The 22606-nt window shown below is 39.5% G+C and overlaps 1 protein-coding gene across 1 annotated transcript; it reads right to left on the bottom strand.

Annotated features, from left to right (window-relative positions):
• Nucleotides 1-10893: 10893 nt before the first annotated feature.
• LOC127761123 (probable WRKY transcription factor 14) lies at nucleotides 10894-15556 on the bottom strand. The gene is made up of 3 exons (XM_052285347.1): nucleotides 14655-15556; nucleotides 13883-14023; nucleotides 10894-12001 (listed from the first exon to the last, which is right to left on the bottom strand). Exons 1-3 carry the CDS (start codon nucleotides 15296-15298, stop codon nucleotides 11248-11250), a joined length of 1539 nt encoding a protein of 512 aa, XP_052141307.1. The 5' UTR covers nucleotides 15299-15556; the 3' UTR covers nucleotides 10894-11247.
• Between the last annotated feature and the right edge of the window lie 7050 nt (nucleotides 15557-22606).

The raw sequence follows: 22606 nt of genomic DNA, 5'->3' as shown, positions 1-22606 counted from the left end.
AATTCGGGCCGAACTGGATGACCCTGTAGCATCCTATACCAGGCCATAAAAACTCTGGGCTTTAAATGGTACGCACTCTTAGGCCCACTTTTGTAAGGAACAGTTTGTTTTACTAGTACTATTTTCTTGGAGAACTTGAGTTGCACATGCCAAATTCATCACAGCATTAATTCCACACAGTAGCAAAGCCCATCTTTCCTCTCTGGTGCCTCGCGACGCTGTTCACCCTCTCCCCTCTACAGAAGATCATCGCTTGCCAATTTCGCGGTACACAATGATTAGATCGAGGGCGACGCTCTACCCTATATACTCTATACTCCCTCCGTCTAAAAAAAAGACAAACCTGATTTCCGTGTCCAATATTTAACCGTCCGTCTTATTTGAATATAAAAAAAATTAATAAGACAAGTCACACATAAAATATTAATCATATTTTATCATCTAACAATAATGAATAATATGAATTATAAAAAATTTCATATAAGACAGATAGTCAAAATTGGACACGAAAACCCATAGCTTGCTTTTTTTTTTTTAAGGACGGAGGAAGTATGTCTGTATGGATCGATTCAATCGATCGATCGATCGATCGGGACCATTCAATTCTGTCACCAACTGGCTGGCTGAAGTGAAACTGATGGGCCGTCCCAACAACAGCAGCAGCAATACAGTGTAGCCGTGTTTGTGTGCATGCATGCTACTGCTAGTCCGCACTGTTGCTCTCCCCCCCTGATCTGGATCCTCGATCGCCGCAACGTGTAGTGGTCGATATATAGTACGTACGTACTTGCGTGCATGATTGCATCTGGGTGGTGGACGCACGGCGTGGCGGACGACACGTATAGCCATTGCCCCCCACGCGATTCATCAATCAAAGCCTGATATTTGGGCCAATCGGGCGGTTCATGGCGAGCCGATCGATCGCACGTCGCGTCGGCCCGGGCAGAGGCCGGCCGCGACGAATCGCGGGGCCGGGGAAGAGGCGCCAAAGCCGCCGGAGGCTAGCTACAACGTACGGCTTCTGCTTCGTACGTATACCGGCCGGCCGGCCGGGCGCGGCGCGATGCGACGCGACGGGACGGGACGCGCGATGAGATGAGATGCCATGCCAACCGCGTGTGATGTTGGTGAGCTATGCCGGCCGGGTTGTCGCGGGCCGCGCGCGCGTGCGCGCGGTGCTTCGCGTCGCCGGCCGGCGGGTGTGGGCTGTAGCAGAAAACTGTGTGGCAAAGGGTTGGAGGGGCGCGGATCCCGCTGATTCGGACGAGACGAGGGGGGGAGGGGACAGCGTGCCGTTTCAGTGACGGGACTACGTGCAAACATGCAGGCAGGACAGCTGGACGCAATCGCGCTCGTCACCAAGAGACAACGTAGGGGAGTACTTCCTAAAAGCGAACACGTGCTGCTTGTCTGCTTGTAAACGTACCGCTCTCTGCTAACTATCTCTTGCAACGTCGCAATCGAATATATACAGTGTCCTTGCCATCCTTTCCTAGAAAAGAAAACAATGTGATACTACTCCCTCATTTCCCTGATATCAGCATTCTCCCGTTTCTACAAGATTAAGAATGAAGAAAGAAAATACTATAATGTTGCTCATTATTTTTTTAGAAACATGATACAAACATAGTGCTCACAATACATACATTTATCCCTATGAACGCGCACACACCTTACCCTTATGAACACTTCTAAAAGACTAAAACGGTATATCTTAATATTAATGATAGGTACGTCACCTACCACTAAAAAATAATTAACCGTAAATGCGAACATCCGTGTTAAGCCTGGGAAGGTTCCACCACAAGGAACCTAACCAGTTAAGTTACACTCACTTCGCATAATGTCCCTCATTAATTGAACGATTTATTAGATATTTACCAACCACCTGATTTTTTTCCAAAAAAAAAAATCAATCACCTATCTGAATAGTTGGATCAAGATTCAATTATTCACCTTTCTTCTTCAATCCCTGGAGCACGTTGGTAAACTCACCGACAAAATGCGACAAGCAGCTAGCGTCCCAACTACACTCATCTTCCTCTCCGGCAGCGATAGCAACGGTATGGTTACTATAGTCCATCAGGTTAGGGTTTCAGGGTTTACAGAGAGAATGAGGCATGGGAGGCAACGGTGTCACAGAAGTCGTGGGGACGGAAGAGCGTGGTGAGCGGTAATGGCGGCAATAGGGGAAACAAAAAATAGAGTTGTGTTAAGGCATGAGAGGGAGAGGAGGCAATAGATCTGACGACGTGAGGGGTAGGATACGAGAGGGGATGTGGGGAAGATGGTGTGTAGGGGAAGAGCTCAAGAGTACACCTATAGCTTGGAGGAGAGAGAGTAAATATAAAAAAAGGTAGTTTGTTCAGTTGGAGAAGATATTAGAAACCATCGCTTAATATCTAAGGGTGAGTAGCAATTGACTAGCGAGTTATAGTTAACTAGACAACCCCTTAAATGATGGGTGGTTAAGAATACAAAAGTGATTGGGGGCAAGGTGGGAAAAGCTTGAGTGGGTGTTGCTGGAGTAAAAAGAAATGGCTAGCACTAATTGAGAGGCATATGCAAAAATCAATGTCAATGGAATATTTAGAGAAGAATTATAGTTTAGACATACCCCCTCCATTAAAAAAAAGTTCAATTCTAGCTATGAATCTGGAGACATGCGTAGCTAGAGTTTACTTTTTGGGGACATAATAGTAAGCTCTTGTGTGTCTAGAGGGAATATTGAAGCAACGATCTAGTGATGCATATATATGCCAGTAATCCTAGAGATTGATAATGCTGGGTTTGCAGCAAGAGTACTATAAGATCATCCCCAGCAGCTCATCTAAATTTCATCCTCCATACTCCCATTTAGATAGTCATCCAAAAAAATTCCTACTCCATATTACTTTTCACTCCAACAGATCATCCATATTACATCCTCCATATACCAACATCATATATTTTACAACTACCACATATTTATCACCACTCTAAAAAAACTCCCCACCTTTATCTCTTCACTCCCCACCTTTCTCTCTTATATACCGCCGATCTTCCCGCCTTTCTCTCTTCTCTACCGCCAGCACCGAGAGGACGGGGATGACGAAGGCCGACTGGAGGGGCAGCGCAGTCGGAGGAGCGGTTGGGCGGAGGGGCAGCGCGGTCAGAGGAGCGGTGCGGGCGGCGCAAGGGGCGGAGGGGCGGAGGAGCGGCGCAAGGGACGGACGGCGGGAGGCGGCCGGTGGGTCCATCTCCCTCCTCCTCCCAGCGAGTCCATCTCCCTCCTCCTCCCGCCGATGGCCCGCCGCCACCACCACCCAGTCTCTGCGAAGGGGCGGCGCGAGCGGCGGAGGGGCGGCGGGACAGAGGGGCGGCGGGGTCAGAGGAACGGCGGCGCGGGCGGAGACCTCAAGCGGTGGGGATGGCGGCGACCTCACTGCCAGATCGCTGCTTCTCCGCCTCTACTCCGGCGATCTCCACCTCCAAATCCGGTATGCACCTCCTCTCTCCCACGGTATGCAGTCGCGAGGTCAGCAGTTGAGGATGGTATGAGGAGAGAGAACCTCCATATTTGGCTTGGGAAGGGCTCGGTTTGGAGGTCCTCCAAAAATGACGTGTGTGATGGAAGGTCTGCTAGAGCGTTGTTTTTCACCTCCATGCGCCAAAAAGGGGATAGAGGACCAAATAGAGGAGCTGCTGGGGATGCTCTAAAGAATCACCTGTCCAGATCATCATGGGAAGCGACGATGGCAGAAATACATGTGGTAACGTGTTCGCGGGAATGGATAGATATGTGTTCCTGTAGGAATTATTACTTATATATTATACATACATACATACATACATACATACATACATACATACATACATATATATGTATATATGTATGTATATATATATATATACACACATATACATGTATATATATACATATACACTACATATACACGTATGTATATACATATACATGTATGTATATATGTATATACATATATCTATATATGTACATACATATATATATACATACATACATACATATATATATATATAAATATATAAAATCAACTTTTCATCGTATCTCTCTTTACCTTAAAACTTCAGTAGGAACTTTATATTTGTAAATTACAAAAATTAAATATATAAAATACTTATATTATATTAATTTATTGACGGAGGAGTAATTAATATGTGAGACATGTCACATGTGCAGTAATTGCAATATTGCATCGATGCGCCCTTGGCACTTGGTTGTGCGTACTACTAGATCGAACAATCACATCACTTGGTTAGATAAAAGGCCACACATCAAACAATGACTACTCCGAGTACGTGGGACTCTCTGACACTGTCCACTACTACTCCCTCTATAGCTTTTTAGCCGTGGGTTTCTATGTCCAACGTTCTATTTTATTTAAAAAATATAAAAAGTTAAAAAAAGTCACGTATAAAGTATTATTTATGTTTTATCATCTAATAGCAACAAAAATACTAATAAAAAAATCAAATAAGATGGATGGTAAAATGTTTGATACGAAAATCCACAAATACACTTAAAATAGGACGGATGGAGTAATAAATTACTCACTCCATCCACAAAAGTTACACATATTACTTTGAACACCAAAACCAAGGAGAAATTAAATCACTTTGGATGTTACAAAATCAAGGAGTAAATGCAAGCATGCAACCAATGAGTATTTAGATGACTCCTTGGGTTCTAATAAAACATTTAATTTATCTATTCATTTAATTCTTGAATGCATAAATACTACAAATAGGAACAACTTATTTGGAAAAACTCAAATGTAAAATAGGCGTAACTTTTGTGGATGGAGGGAGTACTACATCTGTTTTAAAATATACTCCCTCCGTACTAGTAAAAGAAGTCGTTTAGGACAATGTTTAAGTCAAACATTGGAAATATAAATCATGAATATCTCTCAAGTTGTTGAGTTTGAAAATGTAAAAATTATATGAATAGATTTGTCTTGAAAAATACTTTCATAAAAGTATACATATATCACTTTTCAATAAATATTTTTATAGAAACAATAAGTCAAAGTTGTGTTTTGGAGACCGTATCGCTGTTCTAAACGACTTCCTTTATAAGTATGGAGGGAGTAATATTTTTTGGCTATAAATCTTCGTAGCTAAAAGTCACTCACTTTGTTTCAGAATATAATAACTTTGGACTGGATGTGACGTGTCCGTCGAGATTTTCGTGGTACTATGATACATCACATTCGATTCTAGGTTATTTTATTATGAGATGGAGGAAGTATTATATTTTAGGACGGATGTATTAGTTAATATCTCTATCTCAAAACATAGCAACTTAGTATCAGATGGAACAAATTCTAATTCTATAAATCTAGATGAACTACAAATCTAGAAAAATATATTGTCATTTGAATTCGTAGTATTAGAATGTACTATATCTTATTGGTTATATTATGTTGCTATATTATTGAATGGAAAAAGTGGAGCAATACTAGTAATTTAGAATGGAAAAAGTGGAGCAGTACTAGTAGTATTTTATTTGCATACAGTACGTTTTTCTTTGCGTGTCCGTACGTTTGTGGCCAGTCGAGGCCCCGGAGGCCGGAGCCAATCGCGCGCGCCTGTTCCATTGGTTGGATTTGCCACACTCGCAGTTCTGTTCAGTTGTCTTGAATAGTTGCACAAATCCAGGCTTTGTCAGTCGTCACTGCCTCTCACCAGTGCACTATACCGGACTGCCTGCAGCATCCGCCGGATTGCAACTTGCAAGCGTCCACCGGGCGGCTCATCACACGGCCCACGGTGGAGCTCCTGCACGTACCTCCATCCACCTCTGTCAACTCCTGCGCGTGATTCGAGGGTTTGGTGATCCAACATGGACGACACTGGTATACGTCGTATCAATCCCGTTAATTAATTCCATGCAAACTTCCGGCTCCGTTTTCCTCTCTTCTGGAGGAGTACATGAGTACGTACATCTGTTACAAATTATAAAAAAGTATCAGGATATCTATCGACAACGAGACGCTCGTGGTGACTTTATCAATCTCAAGATATATCGATCCAGTCTTTCGAAGGTGCTAGTAGAGGTAGGATGAGCGTGTGTTTTCATAGCGACGAGTGTACGTGTATTATGAACATGTGCGTTTCTAAAAAAAATAAGGATGGAATTAAATAGGAGAATATGTTATGATTGGTTGAGAAAATAAATTACATGGAGAAACCGACTAATGAAAGATTGTGATTTTTAGTTGAGAAGATCATAATGCAGGTGAAAGTGTTGGTATATTTGGATTATTATAGAATGGATGGTGTAGTATATTGAACTACAAAAGAAGAAAAAGGAATAGCTCAGGTCTCCTTTATAAAACGTACTCCCTCCGGTGAAAAAAAAAACAATTCTTTGCTATATATGAATGAGCAAAAACAAATACTGTCCAGTTACTTGATTTGGACGGAGGGAGTAGGACTAATCAAGAAATATCAAGTTTAATTTACTTGACTTAGAGTCTTAGTTGTAGGCTTGTAGCCTTCTCATGTTTTGATAATTAAGTCCAAAATTTAAAATCGATAAAAAAATGAGTTGTACTACCTTTGTTTCAGAATATAATAAGTTTTAGAGTTAAACACGGTTATTAATAAAGTAAATAAAATTAAATGGAGAAGGTTGTAATTGGTTAAGAAGTAGAGGTAGGTGGAAAATAAATGTTGAATGATTGTGATTGGTTGGAAAAAAAATGTTGGTGAAAAGTTATTAAATTTTGGGAAAAAAATCTAAATGATAGAAGTTTTATATTTTGGGATGGAGGAAATATTAAATTTGATGTCTCAAAGTCTACAATGTGCAAATTAGATGAGTTTTTTTTAAACATGGCCTACGATGTTAAAATCTAAATGAAGATATAGGGTCACAACGATACGACTCATATGAACAATCCTGTATTTCTGGTAAACTGTACTATATAGTATATATTATTTTTTAAAAAAAAACAAACAGCATGATGTTCCTAAACTTTGTTTAATTGAAGACGCTGTTCATCTTTAGCTCGATTATGACACTCCACCACACATAGCGTCCATGTCCCAAGTAAATTTGAGGGGGATTGCTAGCTAGCTGCAATGCAAGCACCAGGCCAGCCAAAGCTAGGGAAAAAAATTGCAAAAAGCATGAGTGGTCTTTAGTGTCCACTGGCTTTTCTTTGACTAGACTGCTGGGCGTGTAAAGCGAAAGGGACGTATCAGAGCTACTGTGATGAGGGAGGGAACGGCCACGATTTTCTGGCCCTGCCTGGTCGGCCGGCCGGGCCTGATAGTAACTGGGGAGACAAGATCATATATGCACCCGCGTGTGCACGGTCGTTTTTTTTTTCTTTTCTCCTTCATTCTTCCTCCATTCTAAATTGATCTATATATTTCATAGATACACCAAGACTAAAAAAATATAATAACTGTCACATACTATATTTACTCTAGCAACAAACTCAATGCATGCACCATCCCCATTATTTCCTAGCCAATAGAGAATCAAGATATTGCATATGGGTTATAAATACTTGTGTGCATTGATACATGCTTCAATGTCCATTTACTCCAATGCACAAATAACGAATAGACTTAATGAATGAACACAAATATGTAGATCATTTAGGAATAACCTCAAAAAAACTATATGTAGATCAATTTGGAATGGAGGGAGTATTTAATGAGTGTTTTGAAAAAAAAAGGAGCAACATTATGCGTGCCTAATTTTACCTATTTAAGACGCTCCTTTAAATTTGGCTTGATTTATAATAATCAAAGTCCACCAAGTATTTATACATTATATATACCTCCCTTCGTTCACGAATTCTTTTTAGTTTTCACTCTCACATATATAAATTACGGATTCTTGTAGTGATTAGTGAATTATTTTGATTATTATAAATCTAACAATACCACCTCACAGATATTATTACTAGCAAAAAAAAAATTCTCATTCCGCCAGTACCCTATTCTTTATGGATGATCAGATATATTATCTAATTAAGCAAATACTGATGTATAAAGTTTTGTGAAGAAATCGTGGTTTGAGAAACCGTGGTCTGCATAATCCATAAGCCCATGTAAGCTGAAAAGAACAAAGCCTGCTTGATGTCATGAATTTTAGCAAAGCCAATGTATATATACTTGCATGGTGCAAGCTAGGAAAGCATCTTTAGTGTGGTGATGGAGTTGTATGGGAAAGTAGATCCAACCATGACTCCATCCACTTTTTTACAATCAGGTTTGCACAATTAAACACACCCTTACACGCTTTCAAATAGAAATGTAGTAAAAAATTGGAAATGCTAATTTCTATTAATGGAAAAGGTTTTTTTTTTGTGTGGGGAGGGTGGGGGGGGGGAGCTTGGCTCTCCTAGTCCAAATAAAAAAGAAATGAGTAATAGTAAGCTCTTGGTTGTTTATCATGGACTCCTTTTTAGCATGTGTTAAAGGCACACACCTGTTGTGTGCAGTGTGTATCGGCCTTCAGTCTTGATTGAAATTTCAGGCATCAACAACTCAAGACCAATTAGTCCTAAACAAATTTGAAGACTGAGCAAGCTCGGTCTCGATCATAATCGAAATTATACAGTGAAAAAAATAACAGAAACCATCATAACTTCTACAATTTTTAGCTCCTGAAGAGCCGTCGAGGCCAAAGGTTGGTACCTTGGCCAGCATCGGCCGACGTGAAAAGTCGACAAATGTCTCTCTATTCGCCCTCCTCCGCTCATTGCCAGCATGACCACCACTGGGCACTAGATCTCCAACGTAGTAGGTGTCGTCACTAGGCACCAACAAGCAACAACGCGCTGTAGGATGATGAGGCTACACAGGGGGACGATGTGACAGGATGGCTCGTGTGTACTCTTCTTTGGGCTGGTGGCTGTTATTGGGTCTCACGTAGAATTTGGGTATTTCTCGGATATTTCGATTAACCGAGCCTACTGAATGAATAAAAGCTCGGTCGGTTAAACACTATGACCGAATTTTTCGGTCCCGGTTACTTCGATTGAGCTCGGTCTTTTTTTTCCATCCCTACCTGTGTATGCTGCCGTTTATCGCATGCTTAGGCTGCTACATATAACTGCAAATTTGCAATATCACATCTCCCCCCACACACGGTTCTACTGCTGTACGTTTACGGTCAAGGTTAGCTCCTTTGGCGGGGTATGTATTCAAAACGGGTGGCCCCACGTACTCGCGCACGCACTATGGTCTGATGGGAAAAGGTATTAACTCGTGTCGGCCTGGCAGAACAAGTTCTATGCCTAAAAGCCATGCATTGCATTGATCATGGGAGTACTCCACTCCTCCTAATTCGTACAGGTTGAAGTTTGGACTGAAGCCAAAACATGTATAGTTGGACGACACGTCAAACGTAGGTACACATAAGCGATACTAGCTACTACTAGTGCATGTGACGATGTGTGACCGGCCAGATCGATCAACGGAGTTAACAGCCTACTACTACCAGTAGTGTACTAATAGACATGTACTGTACGCACGTAGCATAGCATGCATGAATGTACGTACTCCCTCTGTCCCGAAAAAAAAAACAAACCCTGAGTTTCCGTATCCAACATTTGATTGTTCGTCTTATATGAAATTTTTTTATAATTAGTATTTTTATTGTTGTTAGATGATAAAACATGATTAATACTTTATGCGTGACTTGTCTTTTTAATTTTTTTCATAATTTTTTCAAATAAGACGGATGATCAAACTTGGACACGGAAACACAGGGTTTGTCTTTTTTTTTTTGGACGGATGGAGTATGTGGTACGTATGCATGGTTGCCTGTACGTCTGTCAGTGATCTGATCTGTGCATGTATATATACATGTAGGGCCCCTTTGAATCGTAGGAATGGAAAAACGGAGGAATAGAAAAAATATAGGATTCTGACAGGAATGCAAGTGCAAAACAGAGGATTGCAAAACACAAGAAAAACATAGGAATGGTCGTTTGATTGGACCGCAGAAAAAACATAGGAATTAGAGGAGAGATGAAGACTCATAGGAAAGTTTCCATGAGGTAGAACCTCATGCTAGATTTCCTCCAAAACTTACATGGCATTAGACATTCCATAGAAATTTCATAAGATTATATAGGATTAATTCCTTTGATTCAAAGGGCTATATAGAAAAAAATCCTAGAGAAATAAAATCCTTTAGAATTTCTATGAATTTCCTTTGAATCAGAAGGGTCCATATAGTTGTTGTGCAACTTGTACATACATGTACGTACATATGTAGACTCAATGCGTAGCATGTGCAGCAGTACAGTATCGGGAGTAGTAGTACTAGGCAGCTAGGAGTATGATGCATGCATATGCATGGGCCATGAGGCCGATCAGATGTGTGCTCCGGCCAGTAGCAGAGGGGCAGTGGATTAAATGTATTTTCCTCACAGGAGACAAAACTATGTACCACGGGCAGATCCAACATATCCCCTTCTCATGCAAGCGATGCGAGAGAAGCATTTGTTCTCAAACTTTTCTCTTCAGATTCTCAGAGAACAGCCAGTGCTGCACTGTTCTGCCCACTGAGGAGAGAGAGATGTTTACTCAGGTCACATCTAGTGCACTTCCCCTAAAACAGTTGCAACATAAGCTTTCATCACTGCGGCCTCCAGCTTTCTGTCACATCTTGAAGTACATGTCTTTATAATGCTCTTTTCATCGAGTAGGAGCATTTGTTTCGGTCTCCAACAGCATAGAATATAATGTTCTGCTATAACAAGGAACACTGCAAAAGAGAAAAAAACAATGCATGGGAGATAGAGATAGATATATAGAGAGAGAAAGCGCCATTGATGGACTCATCACCAACCTTCCTACCTAAGACATTGTTGGCAAAGAAAAGCAAGTGACACTTACATCTAGTGGCATCCTTTTGGAATGTAGAAATTTTACAGTATTTTTACATGATCTAGTTTATTTTTTTAAAAAAACCTATAAAATTCCCACTTCCAAAGGAGGCATGCATAAATTGTGTGGAACAAAATGGAAACCTCTAACACATGTAGAAAGAAGAAATGGAAAAGGGAGAGCAAACTCAACACATACCAGGGTATAAGAGGAGAAAAGGCCCTCTCTCACATTTTTGCTTAATTTTGTTGCTAGCTCTTGTCATCTTTAAGTTGGTTACTATCTAGACTCTAATTAAGACACATATCATGATGTTTGCATTCGCATATACTAGCTTTTGCCTTTTGTTTCAAAGTGATTATAATGTCATAAACCTCCCTCCCCTTGCATAAATGAGCTCCCACCAGCTCTAGTAACAACAGTGGTAGAAGACCAATCCAGCATGTACGCTGGATCCAAGCCCTTGTCTACTGCATTCATCTCCTTGCCTGCTGGGTCACCTGCTGGCTTGTAATTGGTCGCCATGTACTCCTTGGAGAAGATCAGGCTCATGGGATCTGACTCCAACTCGGCGAGGTCGGCGAAGAAGTCGTCGTGGTGGCCGCCGGCCGCTGCCTCCGGTATCATCGGCCGGTAGCTCTGGCTGAACATCTGCTGCATGAGATCACTGTGCTCCACCGCCGCCGCCGTGGCTGAAGCAGCAGCAGCAGCATCCTCCATGGATTTCTGCGTCGTCTTCGCCAATGCTTCCGACGACGTCCCTACCATGGCGGCCTCCTCTTTCACCGGCACCGTGGCGGCGGTCGTGGCGGCGGCGGCGGCGGCGGATTGATCGTTGGGTTCCGCCTTGACGAGTGGCTTCTGGTGGTGGTGGTGGTGGTAACCGCTGTGGGAGGAGTTGTTCTTGGAGGCTGAGGAGGCGCCGCTGCTGCTGCTGTTGCTGCTGCTGTTCTTGGCGTGATGAGACCGCGTGGAGCCGGCGAGCGCGTTGCGCTGCGTCGGCCACGGGTGGTTGTGCTCCGACGTGTAGGTGATGACGAGCATGTTGGGGTCGGTCCGGCTGCGCTCCACCTGCTTGCGCGCCGAGCATCCTTTCGAGCTGCTGCATCTGTAGTACCCTCTGAAGAAATGAACATTTGCACACAATCAAATTTCAGGATGTGGTACGCCAACGTGTAGCTACATATATTTAGGAGGAAACTGCATCTATTCATGTTAAAACAGGTACTCCTCTATATACCCTTCCAAAATATAAGCATTTCTGTCTATGCAACTGAACGTATTTTCATGTGCATAACCAGAGTTGCTTATATTTTAAAACAAAGGAAGTATATAATAATAATAAACCTTAAATTTTATATATATATCTTGGCGGGCAATCAATGGAAATAAATAAAGTCATGATATGCATATACTACATCTGCATATTGTGTTTCATTCACCTCTAGGACTGATCATCACACATTTACTAGTTTCTAGTGAAAACATGTTAACATATGTAATCATCATGATTTTTCATTTAATGTAAATTAGGACAGTTGCATGCTTCTTTGTGTGAAACAAAAAATAGGAGTAATATAAATCTGGTGTGCATGTGATTTTTTATTCATTATCTTCAGCAAACCATATAAAACCATGTTAAGTATTTAGGTTGCTCATATATATGGAAATCATATTTTGAAACCAATACAAAAATAAAGTATAGTTACTATATTAAATTCAATATTGTCACAATAATGATGCTTATTTGACGTTTTAAAAATAATGTTACTATAACTTTAGTACTAAAATTAAAATAACAAACAAAATTAAATCACACTCAATAAAGATCAAGTTTTGACCACAGGGAATCAATCAAAGTAATTGATCTCGTACAAATATAATATACAATAACCAAAACTAGGTAAGTAGCACCTGACATTAACTTTTATAATTTTATATGGAAGTAAAAAAGAACCTTCACATATATCTGTTTGCGAAAGAACAAACTACATAGACTAATACAAAGAGTATGAAAACATGCACATATATAAATACATTAAATATAATTTCTTAATAAAAAAGATTGGTGCAAAAAAAGGTTTTTATTAATTAAGTCTAACTTAAACACAATCCACATATATCACTACATGGATTTCTTACTCAACAATGGGGAGATAACTAGTTAATTTGCAAGTTGGAAACAGTATATTCCAATATGTGCGCTTTAACTTCTTCCTGATTAATGAGAAAGAGAACTTGTTTTTGGTAGAAAACTTATCACATAATAATTCTAAAAAAACAAAACTTCTAAACTGGCATTGTGGATAGCAAGGCAACTCCATATTATATACTAAATTTCTTTTGGTTTATTATAATAGCTCATCATAGTCCCTTTTAAAAAAGGTAGCTCATCATATCTCTTTATGCATCAAATTGAAGTTGAATTGAGTATACATTTCTGTTAGGAGATTGAAAGTATGTGAGAGGGATCATGATTAGACGTATGTACTCTACATATTTTTTGTAAGTAGGAGAAAATTCCTTAGTTTCTTGAGATAACCAATTTTTTTTTTACACCATCCAGCATCTACATATCAAGGATATACACAACTATATATGAAAATTCCACAGTCCAGTTGAAAGGACAAAGTAATTAATGTACTACCAAGCTCAGAAAAAAAGGGGAAAACTGAAATTAGTTCTATTACTTCCTCCACTTGTGCCCATTGCAGTTTATATTGTATCATGTGCTTCTATCAACAACTATAGTACACTAACAATAGAAAAGACAGGAATCCATGTGTCTTCCCCTCTCCTGGTTGGGGTGAGGAATCTATTGGAGTTTGAGCATGTGTTATGAGATTAGATGATGATCACCACAATTTTGACAGCACACAGATATCCAGATGTATACAAGGATTAGAGTAGCAGAAGAAGAGAGATGGTAGCCATTGTATATTATGCAAGTGAAAGGCAGAGATTAGTGTGAGAGAATAGTTCAGATGCAGTCACATCATACCTTGGGTAAGGAGAGCCTTTGATAGGCTTCTGGCCATACTTCCTCCAAGCCCAGAGATCGGAAGGAACAACCTCCCCACTGGTCCTCCCTCCTGCTGCTGCAGGCGCTGGGATGCACACCACCTTCCTAGCCTGGTTCTTCCTGCATCAACAGATGCAAAATCCACCACATCAAGCAACCCATATGCATGCACAGTAAAGTACTCGACTACTCAATCATCAGATCAACACTTTCTAGCTTAATTAATCGTTTTCAACAGATGTACGGATATATAGCCTTCTCTGAACATGATGTGGAAACTGAAACTTAGGGTTTGAAGAACAAATTGATTTGAAGAGCTACTAAATTAGCCTTCAATGCGATGCTATAATATATATGTTCCTATCTGTGTATATACCACTTTTGCTGGCTTTGACGAAGTCGCAACATTCATTTCATCAGCTAGATGATTCCTGAATGTATGAAACCTTGATGTTTGCTGTTTTTGTCTGAACAGATCAAAAACTGGCTCACAATTTCTTTCCTTTATCTTGATCCTTACTGCCTTGTTGGGAGGTGCAAGATGGGGAAATTGTAGGGTATGCAGGCTGGGCAGCAAGAAAAGGAAGCGCAAACTTTCCCTAAATTGGGAATCTTTTTAACTGTTCCTCCAGCACAGCAAGAAATCAAAGGACTCGGTTTCATGGCGCTCGTCAAGAATTATTAGTTTGCGTAGATCTGAGCGAAACAGCGAGCTATAGCTAGCGAGCGATCATATATCGGTGCGGCGAACCTGCGCTTGATCCCGCCGACGGCGCCACGCGGCGACGACGACATGTGCAGCCCTGCCGCGGCGGCGCCGTCGAACGCGCACGGCCCGCCGGCCATCGGCGCGCCGAGCTTCACCGTGTCACCGGCCATCACGGGGTACGGCCGTATCGCCCTCGGCGACACCGACGGCAACTGCATGGCGGCCCTAGGCAAGATAGGCTTGCTCATGCCCAGAAGCGACGACCCTCCTCCACCACCATCAACGCCACCTCCATCGCAGCCACCGCCGCCGCCGCCACCGAGGACACCGACGTCGACGAACCCGGCCTTGGCCACGACGGCGTCAAAGAAGTCGGCGGCCGCCGCCGCTCCGCCAGAGGAGGAGGGGTAGTCGCCACCGAAGGGGTCGGGGAGGCCAGCGAACGGGTCGCCGAACGCATCCGCGCCGCTCATGCCGGAGCCATCCGACGACGACGGCGGCAGCGGGAAGAGACCCGGCTCTTCCTCCTCCTCCTCCGCCGGTGGTAGCTGCCACTCCGTCGACGGGATGCCGCCGCCCGCAACAGCAGCAGCAGCAGCAGCAGCCCCGCCGGCGCGGAGGACGATGTCGGCGAGGTCTCCGGCGGCCTGCTCCCCCTCCATCCGTTGCAAGAAGTAATCACACATGATGATCTGACCACCACCACCTCCTCCTCCTCCTCTCTCTCTCTCTCTCTGACGCTCGCGAGGGTAGTAGTACAATGATACTGGTGGTGGTATAGTGTTGGGTAAACCCAGCCAGTAGCCGCGCTCCCAATGGAAGCGGACAAAATTGTTGCGAGACGAGAGAGAGAGAGAGAGAGAAGTGACAGTGCTGTTTTGTAAGTGCGAAAAGAAAGAAAGAAAAGGAGAAAAGAAAGATGGAGAGGAGGGAGAGAAGAGATGAGAGGATGTATCATGGCGAGAGAGATATATGATGGGGGGTGTGGATGTGGTGGTCGCTGACTTTGTTTCGCGAGATGCAAAGTGTTGTCGAGACGCAAGCAAAGTAGCGAACATACACGGACTGTTTGGTTGGAGGGAGTTGGTGATGGGGAATGGAACTTTATGATATCTGGGAGTTTAAGTCTGTAGTTTGGTTGGAAGACTTGGGAATTCGAGGGGATTTGGGATGGGGAATTAAAAGGTCGAATTCTCACCAATATCTTACCTGGGAGAGACCTGTTAATTCGTGAGACTTGGAGGGAATTTGACGTGAAACCAAACAAGGGATGAGGACTAAAAATGTAACTCCCATGACTAATCCCACCATCAACTCCCTCCTTAAAACTCCTATTCCTTTTCCCTTCTCTTACCAAACAGGCCGTGTGAGGAGTTTAGCTTTAGCTTAGCTGAGGCGCAGCGGCAAGGGGCAGCGGCAGAGGGCAGAAAGGCAGAGGCGTGCGCGCATGCATGGCGGTAAAAAGGGGAACGAATTTAACGGGGCTGCATGCATGGTAAAATCTCTGGGGCAGGGGAGTCAGGGACTGACTGGTCTTCTGATGCCATCTCTGGCGACGCTACTGGGGGAGTGGGGAGGTACTGCCCTGCTAGCTAGCTGCATGCATGACCAAAGGGTGCAAAGACGGAATATCGAAGCGGTGCCGGCCCGCTCGGATCTTTTGATTCTTGTACGATTTAAATTACTTGTTCCGTTTTATATTACAGGACATTTGAAATCTTTTTCCTAGTTAACTCTTTTAAGTTTAACTAGATTTATAGAAAAATATAGTAGTATTTTCAATATACAACAAACATATTATCAAAATATATTCAAATATTAATTTAAAACTAATTTAGTGTTATAGATTTTACTATTTTTTCTATAAATATGGTCAAACTAAAAAAATGAATAGGAAAAAAGTCAAACGACTTGTAATATGAAAGGAATGGAGTATTACGTAAAAATGTCGGATTTTGTTTTTATTACACAGAAAATACAAGGACACACTAGTACACATGCACACTGCACATTAACCCACTTTGCAAACCCCTAAACAAACTTAAAGAGGAGAATAGAGGTTAATTCCAAGCATCCCTAAAATCCTATTGAGGGTTTATAGAGATCTTATGCATAGGTCTGTCAAAAGTACCATAATATATAGCATATGTTTATTGGGTTTTATAAACTTATGCTAATACAAAATTAATTATCAATGTTTCAAAATTTAATTAAAATATTAATAAATTATTAAGTAATTATGACCACTGGAGTACCTGCATGTTAACGCCCTAACTCCTACTATACATGTATTTATCTTAAGCATTAAATATTTATAACCGGAGGAGTAAGCATGTGTGCATTTCTGTCGACACATCTTAGGCACTATACATGTGTTTACCTTAGACGTTAAATATTTATAACTGAAGAGAGTATATATCATGCACTTATGCATGTCAACATCTTACCTACTATACATGTATTTTAATTTCACAGTTGGTTCGTGTCGATGTACGACTAGTACCTAGCTAATATTCCCTTAGCTATCTGACGTCGTCGTTTTCACATTAAATAAACACGGATTTACAATGAAAAAGAAATTATAAGATGCACGACGCCACACAGGGGTGGAGGCATAAGCTAGGGCATTAGCCCTAACTAGGACTGCCTCCAAAATTATGTTTAATTTTTGTTAATCACCATATAAAAAATCCAACACTTTATCGGTTGAGTTTCATCTTATAGCCATAGTCTATAGTAATTTTTGACTTCGTCACTGACGCCATCACTACATTAAACACACTATAATAATATACAATATGTCGCACTTCTTATATGAGCTCCAAATTAAGAGATGTTCTAAAAAATAAAAAGAGATGTACGTGTCCTTTTTATTTGTACGAACCTGTTTGATTTGCATAAGCGCGATTGCTACTAATTACTAGCTAATTCCGTGCGTTATACAAACACTTGCTTTAATCAATATTTTGTTTCTTATACTGCATCAGTATGCGTACTTCAATACATATGTTATACATTAATATTGACCGCGTTCAGACGGAGAAAAAAAAATACTACTACGCATATACTATGCGTCATGATTTAACCATGAGTACTAGTTAATCAGTACCATAAAACAAGTAACAACTGGTCCATACTAGCTGTCATTATTATCAGTTTATCACACGAACTGCTACCTAAATTACTGCTGATCTATTCTCGAAATTGGGTAGTATGAGAGGAGGATATATACTGCATGCGGTTGTGGATGTCATATAGAGTGTATATATATATAAAAGAAGAATTGAAGGATACGATGCAGATTAATTACACCCTCCGTCCTAAATTATAGAACACTCTCTTTTTAATAAAAATTAAAGTTGCTATTTTTTACTAATAATTATATTAACCATATACTCCATATGCTATATAGGTTATATCACTAGATTTATATTTTAAATTATAGGTTATATCACTATATTTATATTTTAAATTGAGTAAATTGCACCCAAGGTGCAACAACTTGACAGGTGAGTGTAAATTGGTGCAATAACTTGAAAAATAAGCATTCTAGTACAATAACTTGGCAGAAAGGTCTAATTTAGTATAAGAACTTTATAATCGATCGTATAAATGTAACAACTTGTAAGGTAGGTATAATTTTAATACAACAAATAAGCAGTTATGTGACAACTTAATTATTTGGAGCATTTTTTTATATAAGTTCAAATTTTTAAGTACTTATTTTGACAATATACTAGCGTGGATCTGTATAAACATATTTATATTTTTATCCTAATAACCAATAACTAAAAGTCAATTAAACCGCATGTAGAAATTATTATATTTCCGTTGATATTTGAGAAGGTGAAAAAAACAAAAAAAAATCTTAAAGGTAATTGGATGTAAATTGTATGTGAAATATAATTCTTAAAGTTTAAATTCAATATTATAAGGTAATATCCGTAGGATTACTGTGTATTAGCATATTGACAATGTGAAAAAACTCACCTAGCATATACTTAGCTAAATTGATTCACCAAAATACTAAATTGTCAAGTACTTATACTAGAACGCACCTACTTGTCAAGTTGTTACACTCGTATGTTCAATTCTCAAGTTCTTGAATTATATTGCACCCATCTGCCAAATTGTTGTATCGTGGGTGCAATTTACTCTTTTAAATTATTTTTATGTAAAGCTAATTTTATATTTGTTAAAAACATAGTATGAAGTAAATTAATGGTCAAAATATACCATTAAAGACTGTGTATAAAAAATATAGTCCTTATAATTTGGGACGGAGAAAGTACATCCTACTAATATTAATGCTTGGCCGGCTATTAATCCCTGCCACTGCACATCCTAATTTCTAAATGACCAAAAGTTCCTGCGCGTAACAAATCGATCCGAAGACCAGTTTAGAAGGCGACTTTGGCGCAAAGGACATGCTTAATTAAGCATGTGGATTAATAATTAACTAAGATCGCTCTTAGAGCAGGTACAATAGCAGACTATTAACCAGCTGTAAACATATTTAAATAAGATAAAAGATGAGAGAGAATAGCAGCGGACTACAGATATGTAGTTAGCTGCAGCACGGGCTACAAGACGCAATGTAAATATGACAGATGAGACCATATATTAATAGTATAGTAAGTAACTATTATATGAATTAGCTATTAGATTAGTTATAAATAAAGTGGAGCTAGTAGTAGACTATACCATTAAACTTGCTCTTACCTCTTTCTCTGTGATATTAAACTCGGAACCCTAGCTACTTAATTGCCACTCTGCTCTCGCGCTAATTAACGTGCGCGCCTTCGTCTCCCTCACGTCAGCTGGCTTCGTGTACCACGGCTCGACGCGCGACACAGCTTACAACCCCAAAAAAATCAAGATGCAATAAATTATTTATAATTTCTCTGTCTCTTACTTCTGAGATCTTCTTTGAGACTGCAGCTTAATTGATTGATCGTTATCATGCATCTACCTAGTGATTAAATTAATTATTGGATCAAGATATATATATTTTTTAATAATAGATTATATTAAACCCGGGTCTACACCTTGTGAGGGTGCACGCAGCCTAAAAGTCACAAACACGAGTACATAAGACTCTCCCGTTACATGGGTAAAGCATAAATAAGTTTTAAAGACAGACAACAAGCTAAGCTTCATTTCTTCTTGTAAAGTTCCACCCAAAAATAGAGAAAAGCTCCATCATATACACTTCTCTAAAAGCTTGCACTTCGTAATTATTTCAATACCTTCGTCTTCTTTAAGAAGCAAAGACTTAAGCCTTACAAACTGAGCATACATACATACATACATACATACATACATACATACATACATATATATATATACATATATATATATATATATATATATATATATATATATATATATATATATATATATGCGTATATAAATTAATCATGAGAAGGGCCATGAGCAGTACCCGGCCACTCCTACCAGCTGCGTACTTAATTACTCTGGCAGTATTAATGCCCAAGTGGCAAATGGAAAATTAGTTAATTTTATTCTCGCATAAAAAAAATATATAACATATATATGATGCCGGATTATATATGTGTGTGCAGAGTTAATTAATACTAGTGTGTGGGAGAGTGCATCTAGTGTAAGAATGGTTATTAGTTCAGAATTGATCAAGTTAGAAATTAAGTAGAGATAACATTTCTGCTTGCTAGTATCTAGGATGACCTACCTTAATACCCCCTCCGATCCGTTTCAAAAATACTTATATTGTTTTAGCTTTATCCTAATAATTAGGGTGTGTTTAGTTCCACGCTAAAATTGAAAGTTTGACTAAAATTGAAAAGTTTGAAGAAAAAGTTAGAAGCGAAAAGTTGTGATGTGATGGAAAAGTTGAAAGTTTGAAGAAAAAGTTGGGAACTAAACAATGGCTTATTAGTCAAACATTGCTAACTTTGACTCTCAGTTTTTGAAAATATGTATAGTTGATCAAGATAAAATTTATGTTTTAGATTTATCATGATAAATATATACTTTCATAATATATAATTTACATGTTATTAAAATTATATGAATTTATGTAATTTGATGGTTAAAGTTAAAAATATTTGAATTAGAACAAATCTAAAATTTAAAACGGAGGTAATATTAGTGTTCACAACCTTTTCAGTTTTATTTGTTCATATATATAAATACGGGGAGCGTATCCTATGCACACATGCCCTCGCATGTACACTCCGTGTACACCAACTAAAAATTATCACAAAAAATTATAGGAAAATTCATACATGTACTTTCAATAGTATTACATCTACGTGCAAAGTCGCATCTTCAGATTCATTCTACATAGAGAATAACAAAAAAGATAAAATTCTGACAAAATTGCAATCTTAAAACTGTCAGATTTTTTGTTTTTTTGTTACGGCTAAAATATAATGAATTTGACATTAAGATTTTAACCCTAGGTGTAATACAATTGAAAGTATGTGTATGATTTTTTCTAGATTTTTTGGTGACATCTTTTAGTTGGTGTGCACGTGTGTACACGTGAGGGCCTGTGTGTATAGGATATATTGCCATAAATATGATGCTCCTCATCTAGCTAGTAATGACAAAATGAGATAGATGCACCATAGAGCTCATCTTAATTAGTGTCATAATTAATCTCTGTGGATTATATTTTTGAGTGGATTTTGTTAAGTCGCAGCTAGCTAGATTAGTATCACCAAAGTTGAACCCTTTTAATTAGTTGATGCAAGTTCAGAGTTAATTCAAAAAAGACTTTGACCTCGTGTGAACAAACATCAATAAATTTCACTACATTCCAGTCTGTACGGCCAATGCATCTCTGCTGTGAATTCAAGCCTCCAAGTCTTCATGGAGGAATGTATATATGATTTGTGAAGTTTGACTCCCAAGCACGTACGTCGGTACGTGTAAACTGCAGTACGTATCGTATATATACATATGCCAGTATAGACTTGGAGTCAAGGCCTCTCTGCAAGATTCTCATCATCATTCAATTTAAATGGACAAAACTAGTAGCTAGTGAACGTATCTTTTGAAGCCTGTGTTACTGTTTCTAATTAATTTTCTGCTGACAGCCGATGTATTATATTTTTCCCGGAGGCCACCGTTCCATCCCTCCCTGAGCTAATTAAATCTCTCTTCTCCCAGTAAGATTCCAATTTCCAAATACAAAGCCATTTGGTCTCACTGCTCAACTGTCTCTTGACTTGTTGCTGTAGCTAGTACTGCAAAAGTTCTGCCTGTTTCCTCTTTTGTATTGCAAGAGAGACGGACCAAACGAACATGTTTTCTACTCATGCATTAATTTACAGGCAAGATAGCAGGCGAGACGTGAGGAATTGGGGGCAGGCCAGATCGATCTCAGCCATAGTATATATACACTAGAAAAAAATACCTGTGCGTTGCAACTTGCAACGAGTATTTTAATCTTATTATTATTAGATAGTTTAACTAGATTAAAATTTACTGTGAGAATTCGTTTGGATTTCTTTAGATAATCATGAGTTGCAATTAAGAGTCCAACTTTCATCTCAAAGTTAGTATATGGAGTTTTTTAAAAGGGATTTTTTATACGACTCTTTTTTATTTCCAAAAGTAAACGAGCTAAGATCCAAGTCAAGCATGGATCTGTATTTCCAAAAGTGAACGATGACTCAAACACGGATAGCGTACCAAAATACTAGGAAAAACATCTTCAATTTTTATAATAGTAGAGATATATAGTTTGATTTGTTCACGGTGTTATTGGAGAGTAAAGTGCATCGGTGGTCTCTAAACTTATGCGCTAGCTTATGTCCTTAAACTCTTAAAAATGTGCATCCAAATTCTAGAACCTGTTAATCTTTTTTTTTTGTCTAAATCTGCATCTTAACAGTTTAAAAATCTAGATGACATGAGTATATAAGTTATAGAGACCGGTCGTGCACTTTACTCACTATTGTAACACTACTATTATATATTGATGTGGTCATTTCAGCATGCATGTA

The sequence above is a fragment of the Oryza glaberrima genome, chromosome 2, assembly GCF_000147395.1.
Source record: "Oryza glaberrima chromosome 2, OglaRS2, whole genome shotgun sequence".
Taxonomy (NCBI): domain Eukaryota; kingdom Viridiplantae; phylum Streptophyta; class Magnoliopsida; order Poales; family Poaceae; genus Oryza; species Oryza glaberrima.
The sequence above is the reverse complement of the archived record's forward strand: the minus strand, read 5'-3'. Positions and strand labels throughout refer to the sequence as shown.

What these genes read in the sequence shown, in the direction of transcription:
- LOC127761123 (XM_052285347.1), bottom strand. Translation starts at nt 15,298, where the DNA reads ATGTGTGATTACTTCTTGCAACGGATGGAGGGGGAGCAGGCCGCCGGA. An exon ending in GTCGGCGGGATCAAGCGCAG is followed by an intron (nt 14,024 to 14,654) that starts GTTCGCCGCACC and finishes CTGTTGATGCAG; the next exon opens with GAAGAACCAGGCTAGGAAGG. An exon ending in AAAGGCTCTCCTTACCCAAG is followed by an intron (nt 12,002 to 13,882) that starts GTATGATGTGAC and finishes TCATTTCTTCAG; the next exon opens with AGGGTACTACAGATGCAGCA.